Below are 9641 nucleotides of genomic sequence, written 5' to 3' on the forward strand. Positions count from 1 at the left end.
CACCATGGCCAGCCTTTGTTGATTTTCTGAGGCAGTATTTGCTGATTTCAGCTTCCCTGGGGGTGCTCAGCATGTAAGAATTCTGCTGAAACAATTTTTTTTTGAAGAACAGTTACAAAACTAATAATGAAAAGTTATTAATTTGAAAATAGCTGTGTTCCCTAGGACATGTGGGATATTTGTCAAGGTAATGACAACTGTTGGACGGACCTGAAGTAATTATGTTCAAAGCAATGGAAACCTCAGCTAATTATCAGAGCATACACTTTACGGTACTTTTCTTCAATCACAAATAGTATGATTTAGGTACTCCCATGACAGTGTTTCACTTATTTAAGAAGTTGTTTTTTTGTTTGTTTGTTTGTTTGTTTTTTGAGACAGAGTCTCGCTGTGTCGCCCAGGCTGGATTGCAGTGAAGCGATCTCGACTTACTGCAAGCGCCGCCTCCTGGGTTCACGCCATTCTCCTGCCTCAGCCTCCCGAGTAGCTGAAACTACAGGCGCCCGCCACCACGCCCGGCTAATTTTTTGTATTTTTAGTAGAGACGGGGTTTCACTGTGTTAGCCAGGATGGTCTCGATCTCCTGACCTCCTGATCTGCTCACCTCGGCCTCCCAAAGTGCTGGGATTACAGGCATGATTATTTAAGAAGTTCGAAATGCACACATTATTTAAAGTGTATTGTTATTTTAAAGTGTATAATTCCCAGTCATTAAGGACATTTACAATGTTGTGCAGCAGTAGCCATTGTCTGTTTCACTTTTAATCATACTTTGGAAAGAACTAATCTAATAGGCTAAGAATGTTTTGTGGTTATTTTTAATTGAAGAAAAGTGAAGTTAAGCACAGCTTAAAAGTATGTTTTGGCAATGAAAACTTTTTTCTAAAATATAATTTGTTTAGAGCTGGTGCAAAAAATAAGCATTCACCTTTTCTTGTTAATTAATGAGTGAATTATTGAAATCTTTGTTTGTTTGTTTGTTTGAGACAGAGTCTCGCTCGTCACCCAGGCTGGAGTGCAGTGGTGCCATCTCGGCTCACTGCAAGCTCCACCTCCCATTCTCCTGCCTCAGCCTCCCAAGTAGCTGGGACTACAGGTGCCCACCACCACACACGGCTAATTTTTTATATTTTTAGTGGAGACGGGGTTTCACCGTGGTAGCCAGAATGGTCTCGATCTCCTGACCTCATGATCCACCTACCTTGGCCTCCCAAAGTGCTAGGATTACAGGCATGAGCCACCATGCCCGGCCGAGTTATTGAAATCTTAATTGTATTCTTATTCTGCAGACTCTCCATAGCACATACAAGAGTAAACTAGTTGTGTTTGTTTCCTCCAAAATGACAGAAAACAATTTCGACATAATAAAGTTCTGACTAAATTTCAGTTGAGGATATTCACATTTCCATCACTATCTCAATTCTTTTTCTCTTAGAAATCAGTAAGGTGTAAATTAAAAATACATGACCTGATGAACAAAAACTGTTTTTCAACAGTTTCCAGTGGGAATGTGGTCAGTAATGCATATCTAAAAGGTATACTTTCGTGTTCAATTTTAAATCAAATCCAATCTTAAATCAATCGTGCCTTTTTTAGATTTTTTTTCATTGCAATGCAAAAGCAATTTCAACATGCCGAACATTTTCACACTAGGTTTCCAAGTCCTACAGACGTTTACACAGTGTCAGGGTTAGTGCCCAGCTTTTGGTGAGAAGGAAATGATAATAGAACCAGCTCTCATCTTTGGAATTGTATTATATTGCTTGTGGTCAGATACCACTGGCAAGATTGACTGAGTAAATGTGGGGAAACATCTTAGCAGTGTTCCCTTCCCCTGAGAAATTCTTAGGCTGAAGCAAGGGATGAAAAGGAGTCTGTGGAAGGCTTCCCCTGGGCTTTCCCAAAGGCAGTTTGCATTTTCTAATAGGGACTGGCTGAAGATATAAATTAATATTTGTGTGAAGTACTTTAAATGTACGATGTAGGCAGTAAAAGCATGGGGGAGGAAATATAATTTCTCCTTATCATTCCCAAGTTTGTAGTTGGGACAGACCTCTGATTAACAAGAGAAAAACAAGCAAGTTTACTAAGGCATGCAGCCCACAGGATGTGGGAGAAACCTCAGTGAAACTCAAACCGCAGTGGCTTAGAAGTCTGGCTCATCTTCAACAATACATTTGTGGAGAAATGATGGGACAATGGAAAGCAATTTTAGGCTTCCAAAGGCGAGAAACCGTGGGAAGATAAATATATGGGAAGAAACTAGTGGAGTATGTGTGTTTGTACATTCTTCTGCTGACATCCCTGAGCTGGTAAGAATGGTCTCCGGTAAAAGAGAATTTACATCTTGTCTTTAGATGAAAAGAGGGGAGGATCTAGAGAGCTGTTCCTCCATTGGCTGCTTCTTAATTGCCTTTACCTCAAAATATTTGTCAAAAAGGCATATTTGGGGGTGACATATTCTGATTACCTTCAGAAGCTTGTCTTTATGCATATTTATTTCTTGTAGCATAGATTTCACTTTCATTTGTCACTAATATAATTGCTTCAGTAAACAGCGTTCTGTGGCTTGGCTTCATGCTTTGGCACTCTGGCTCTGAATTAAAGCCTGAAACAATTTATAAAGATACTGGTATCCAGGCCTTCCATTTATTTATTCTGACTTACTGACTTATTGTGCAGCTAGAGTCGAGAATCATGGGCACTGCTAATGGTTTCGATATTTTAAAACATTTCACCCAGCTCTTTCAAATAATCCACATTCCAGGTAAAAAAAATTAATAAATATGCCTGCAATATTTTTGGTAATAGGGATTGATTACATATATGCTACACTACTGCATTTCATAAGTATATTATCATAAAAGTATTTGAAAACAATTTCATTAAAATGTACCCATTTCATTGTACTAACAATAACATGTAATGATCTATGATGATGCAAACACTCTATACTTGTAAAATGACTTAAAATGTCCCACTTGTTAACTGAAGGATGTACACGGTCTTAGAGACATGTATGTCTTTCTTCTTTTAAATCTGAAAGCATTATCTGAAACCCAATCATCATATACCTGTAGGGAAAAAGCCTAACACAGCCATATCCAAAAGTCATAGTCCCTCAGAAGTATGTTAAATGTTACAAAATTACTTGACCTTAGCATTTCTGAGTTTTGGTGTTTTCGATTTATAATACAATAGGTGGTTGGTTTATTTTAACCAAACTTAAAAAGCAATGATGTCTGCAAAGCCTCTGATTGGAGCAAAAATCACCATTTATACTCTGACATTGAGGCCAGGCACGGTAACTCACACCTGTAATCCCAACAATTTGGGAGGCCAAGGTGAGAGGATCACTTTAGCCCAGGAGTTCGAGACCAGCCTGCGCAACATAGCAACACCCCATCTCTACAAAGAATAATTGTAAAAAGAAAAAAAAAATTAGCTGAACGGTGGAGTGGGCCTATAGTCTCAGCTACTTGGGAGGATCAAGGCTACAGTTAGCTATGATCGTGCCACTGCACTCCAGCGTGGGCGACAGAGTGAGACCCTCTGTCTAAAAAGAAAAAAGAAAAAAAAATTATGACGTTTTATTCTTTTCTCTCCCTAGGTGTGATAGCAGTGGTGATATTTATTTTGCTTTGCATCACTGCCATAGCCATACGCATCTATCAACAGAGAAAGTTGCGCAAAGAAAATGAGTCAAAAGTCTCAAAAAAAGAAGAGTGCTAAGACAGCTCTAAACAGTGACCTCGATGTGCAAAACACAGTCCATGAAAGCCAGAAAGAGAGAGTCTTCTGATTGGCAGCTGTGGCTGTTTCTATGACCGTGACTGTGGACTTCCCTGCTGTTGCCATCAGGGTGCACACAGCATGTGCAGTGCTGTCACCTGGCTGAAGACCTGCAGCCTCGGAGCCTCTGGGAAGTCCCTTTCTCCCTCGGTGAAACACAGTCCTCCACAGCAATTTCCAAACGATGAATTAGGTATGGCCATTCATCACTGTTCAGTAGTTTCCCCGTCCAAAGGCTCTCTTCCAAAACTGCAGTTTGATCTCTGTTAATAATTGTGGGGTTTTAGATGAGAAGATGACTATAAAGCTGTGGCCCTACTTTATTTTTTAAAAATGACAGAACCTTTGTTCAGATGTAAAAGACAAAATTGCACTTTAATGTTTTTTGTTACTTGAAAACATATCTGGGATCCCTTTTTTTGGTCTTCTGCTGATATTTATAAAACAGGAAATGCTTCTTAGACTACCTTCACTGGCATTTCCATAGTCCTGGAATCCAGAGCCAAGTGGCCTACCCAAAATTCACAGCCTTTTTGTTCCCCTGTGTGATGGTTAATACAATGCAGTAGAAGCCTGGAAATACTACCATTATTTTTGGTGTATTGCTTTTTCTAATTGACTGTTTTTAATGATTTTGATACATTTTAATGTTGAAATTAATATTGAACGTTAGCTCTGAAATTTTAGTATTGAATTTTGTAATGGAACAGAACATTGGTACGTGACAAGATCCAAGAGGATGTCAATACAAGATTGTCTGCCTGTTTTTCTTTGTAATTTGTAATTACAGTTTTTGTAAATTGTGATTATGTTTTTAACTAAATTTACAACCAGATACAAACACTACTTCTTATACAGAGTTATCCTTTATTTATATCATTAATACCTGAATGAAACATCATCCTAAACTTATTTCCCCAAAATATTGAGAGGTCATATCTGTTTTTCTTTATCATTCATTTCTGTTTTTCTAAAAGTTGTTACTGATATGCTTTTGATTTCCTATGACTCTATTATGTTGTACAGAACATCTTTTCAGTTTATTAAAAAAACAGCTTAACTTAAGATCACTAATTCCTTTTCTAAATTTTGAACTGCTCTAGGCATAAATATCATTGTGTATTATCCTCTCATCTAATCACTTTTGGAATGTAAACTGAAGGCTGTTCGCTCCAAGAAAAGTTAGCATTTATATGATGTTTTTTAAATCTGCCAGTCCGATCACAGGTTTATGATCATGGGGCCAAATTCCCGTAGATTACCCAAAATTGAATATGTGCTGTTAATTGAAACATGTCTCATTAAGGTTTACATACACACTAAGACAGCAAAGGATTGGAATTAACTTTATGGAGACAGTTCCAGGGACTAATATTGAAGCAGTGGTTATTTGATAATGCATGGAACCACCATTTGGATTCAATAAACCAATTATATAAAAGCAATGATGCTACACTCTTCATGTTCCAGATACCAACTGCCTACCAAGGACTAATGAGATGGTATATTTCTTCCACATCAGGGCAAGTTGAAAATATATTGATTCAGCGTTACTGTTACGTAAATGAATTTCCATCTTCTCATATGTGTTATTTTTGAAAGAATGAGTACGCTCTCTGTCTGAAATCCGCTCTTAACAAATGATCTCTTCTCAGAATACTACATCTGTATTGAGAGTACAGACAGCCCATTGGTCACCGCACTTTTTGCAAGACAGCAAAACGGATGCATCAAATTGCATTGATACATCATCACCATCAATCTTTTTACTGATTTTTAGACTTAATCTTCTTATTTGAAAGTAAACTCATTTTTAAATAAAATAAAAAATATTTTAGGGAAAGCTCTATAAAATTAAAATTGCAAAATTATATGCTTTTTAAAATTTATGCAAAAATGTGCAGACACATGTATTCTGTATTGGTTTATGCATTACTTTACCCTTCTTGTATATTTTGAGATTATTAAGATTTGTTGACCTTTTTTGGTTTGATATTTATCATCTGTTAAATTTTTCCTTTTAAATTATTAAACGCAAAGTGCAAGAAAAAGAGATATTTACTGATTGCTAGATGTAAAAATATCTATGAATGTATGTATTTAAACTTCTGCCAGAGAGCAACCATCTAACAGTCAACTTACTAAAATCTAAATTGAGTACTTTTTATTTTTGCAGAGAACTAAGTCATTAAACGTTATTTAGATATATAGATGCTAGTTGCAAGTAACACCCTTTTGTAATATAAAAGTAAAAGCATAATTATTTCCCAAATTTTGTCTTCAAATTAAAAAAGAAAATAGCATATAATTACCATTCTTCATTTGAGAAAGCTGAAGATTCTGATGCTTAAAAACTTCAAAATTCTAATATTAAAATGAGAGTGGTTAATGTGACATTGAAGGCTTATCTCTGTAAAATAGTGACACTGGTGAGTGGTATTATCTCAATATTTTTGTCCAAATTCACCTTAGGAAATCACTGTAAATCTTCATTGTTTCCTAAAAGTCATTATTACGGCATAAACTTAACATACTTTGATAGTAGTTAGTACTGATACCTGGTATATTCTACCCCATGCCTCTATTATTCTGTTTCTATTACTGTGAAAAGTCACAGTAAATTTAACATATTTTTGTCCAGCCTGTGTATGATCTTTCATTGTAATAGAGACATGGAGTAGAATAAGTCATGTATTAACATATAAGATTTTTTTAACCTGCTCCCTCAGTTTTATAGATGAGACAAAGATAAGGTTGTAAGAGTTAATCTCTTCAAGTAGCCAGTACTAGTAAGTTGCCAGGCTTGGACTGAACTCCTGACACTTCTCTCTTTTAACTTCAATCCATAGAGAAGCCCACCTTCCTGCCTTCCCGGTATTATTTAGCAGAGGAGAAAATCATACTAGGCTGTTTGATACTCTGTTTGCCTAGACTGACCAACAATTCTGTATCTTTGTTCACATCTTCTCTGAAAGAATATTTGATGGGAAATCTTTTTTATTTTTTAATTTTTGTGTACACACTAGGTGTATATATTTATGGAGTACATGAGATGTTTTCATACAGGCATGCACTGTGAAATAAGCACATCATGGAGAATGGGGTATCCATCCCCTCAACATTTATCCTTTGTGTTACAAACAACCTAATTACACTCTTTATTTTAAAATATGCAGTTAAGTTTTTATTGACGATAGTCACCCTATTGTGCTATCATATAGTAAGTCTTACTCATTCTTTCTATTTTTTTGTACCCATTAACCTATCCCCACCTCTGCCCCACCATTATCTCAGCTGTCTACTACTTTTTTCAGCCTTTACTAACCATCCTTCTACTCTGTATATCCATGAGTTCCATTGTTTTGATTTTTAGATCCCACAAATAAATGAGAACATGCAATGTTTGTCTTTCTATGCCTGGCCTATTTCACTTAACATAATGACCTCCAGTTCCATCCATGCTGTTGCAAGTGACAGGATCTCATTCTCTTTTACGGCCGAAGAGTACTCCATTTTGTATGTGAACCACATTTTCTTCATTCATCTGTTGATGAACACTTAGGGTGTTTCCAAATCTTAGCTGTTATAAACAGTATTGCAACAAATAAAAGAGTGCAGATGGAAAATTGATTTTGATGGCTTTTTTCTTCAATAAAACATTTATTTCTTCATGTATAACTGGAAGGCAAACAAATGATCCATTTGCTTAGTTTATTCTTGAATCCATAATATAAGTGACAGAAATGGATTATTAAAATATACATGAAGTTGGGGAAGAATGATATGGACACATTTTAAATCAAAACATGATGAATTGGCTGTTTAACCTACTACCTCATTGGCCAATTTGGGGCAAGATAAAAGTATTTGTAAACACTGTTTTGGCAATTAAGTGTAAAGAGAGAACCAATTTTTTAATTAAAAAATTGAATTCTGAGAATTATAGAGCTTTTCTATTGGTAAAGACATTAAATATCATAGAGTCCAACGCTTTTCTCTTCCTTCACATCACTCCTAATGGATGTAGCTCAGGCTAAGCTCATTGCTGATGCGTTGTCAGAACAGCCACTAATGGTTTAAGTTGGTATACTTGAGTGTAAATGTGAATAATGTTTTAAGAAGGTTACATAAAGTTGTCATTACTAGGAGTAGTAGCAGAATTTATTATGGATTAATCATATTGTTGGGAAAATGTACTGAAGCACTACTTCCTGTGGTTTTTTTTTTTTACAAAATGATAACATAGTTTATTGCCTATAGGTTGATTATGACCTAAAATTATATTTTTGCATTTTATTGTGCCATTATATATTTTAAAATGTGAGGTTCACATTGTTGCATTTGCTCTGTGAATAAAAATGTCTAAAATAATAAGATGAACTTTTAGATTTTGCAATATGAAAATTTTTAACTTAGCTAGCTTGTGATGGTACCTAAAAATTTAAGAAAGCCCTTAAAATAGAACCTCTGTGACTACATGAGCACTTTGTATGACTCATATCACATTTTAACTCCTTAAGCAAGCCAATGAGGTAAAACATATAGTTATCCCCATTTTTGCAAATTTCACAAAGGCCTTCACTGCTTTGATAAAATGTTACACAGATAATTACTGACAAAAATGGGTTAGAATGCAGGTCCTGACATTTCTAGTTCCTGACCAATTCTGCAGGTTGCCCTGCTCCCATAATATGCTCCAATCTACAATGTTCATCTTAATCTGCAGCGAGTAAACATAATTGGTAGCTAAATTTTCTTCTTGTTCCAAATCTTTAGGATATGATTCATATATGTTATATACATACATACATATATATGTGTATGTGTGTTTATACTTAGATATATATTTTTTCTTATTTTACTTCTGGCTAAGATGGAGTAATAGGGAGCATATTTACCCTCTAACCCTCCTGCATGAAACAACCTCAAACCAGACAAAATATACGAAACAATGGTTTTCAGTACACTGGACATCAGGCACGGAATGTAATCCCTGAAAGATAGGAAACACGTAAGATGTGTGCTGTGAGTATCCCAGCTTACAACTTGAGAGAATTTGAGACAACAGTGTGACAATGGAGATAGCTTAAGGAAGCCTACCAAGTCTCCGAATGGAGTAGCTGTTGCCAAGAGTTCAGGTACACGAAGGTGGCTAGAGATTGCAGGATAGAGTACCAGCGAGGAAAGAGCTGCAATTGGAGAAAAACTGCAAATCTGGAAAGGGTTGCCCTTCAGTGTGTAACAAAGTGCATGAAACTACCTGAGGCAAGGAAAAGAAGAATTACAGCAGCATTTATCAACCTTTAAAAAATTATTATTGACCTCCTTAAGGAATCTTTTTAAACATCTTCTTTTCTAGTCACCTCTCTGAATTTTTTTTGAATTTTTTTTTAATTTTTCTTTTTTTTTGAGACAGTCTGGCTCTGCTGCCCAGGCTGATGGGCAGTGGCGCCATCTTGGCTCACTGCAAGCTCCGCCTCCGGGTTCACGCCATTCTCCTGCCTCAGCCTCCCAAGTTGCTGGGACTACAGGTGCCCGCCACCACGCCTGGCTAATTTTTTTGTATTTTTTAGGAGAGACGGGGTTTCACCATGTTAACCATGATGTTCCCGATCTCCTGACCTCATGATCTGCCCACCTCAGCCTCCCAAAGTGCTGGGATTACAGGCGTGAGCCACCGCGCCCGGCCTGAAATTTTAATATCACACATACACTACATATCTCTTTAGTACTATAGGCATATCCGGACTTTATACAAAAAGAATTTTTTTTTCTTCACTTCTCCCATAACCCCAAAACAACTATTTTCTGTCGTTTTGGGGACAATATCACTCTCACTGAGAGTGCAT

The 9641-nt window shown here is 36.4% G+C and overlaps 1 protein-coding gene across 1 annotated transcript in view; it reads left to right on the forward strand.

Moving 5' to 3' along the window:
- Positions 1–7814, forward strand: part of LOC129044594 (contactin-associated protein-like 3) — a 237117-nt gene extending 229303 nt beyond the window's left edge. Inside the window, 2 exon segments of the mRNA XM_054502601.2 lie at positions 3611–3707; positions 3709–7814. Of these exon segments, the coding sequence (XP_054358576.1) occupies positions 3611–3707; positions 3709–3802 (191 nt within the window). The 3' untranslated portion in view covers positions 3803–7814.
- Positions 7815–9641: the final 1827 nt, after the last annotated feature.

The sequence above is a fragment of the Pongo pygmaeus genome, chromosome 13 (genome assembly GCF_028885625.2).
Source record: "Pongo pygmaeus isolate AG05252 chromosome 13, NHGRI_mPonPyg2-v2.0_pri, whole genome shotgun sequence".
Lineage (NCBI taxonomy): Eukaryota > Metazoa > Chordata > Mammalia > Primates > Hominidae > Pongo > Pongo pygmaeus.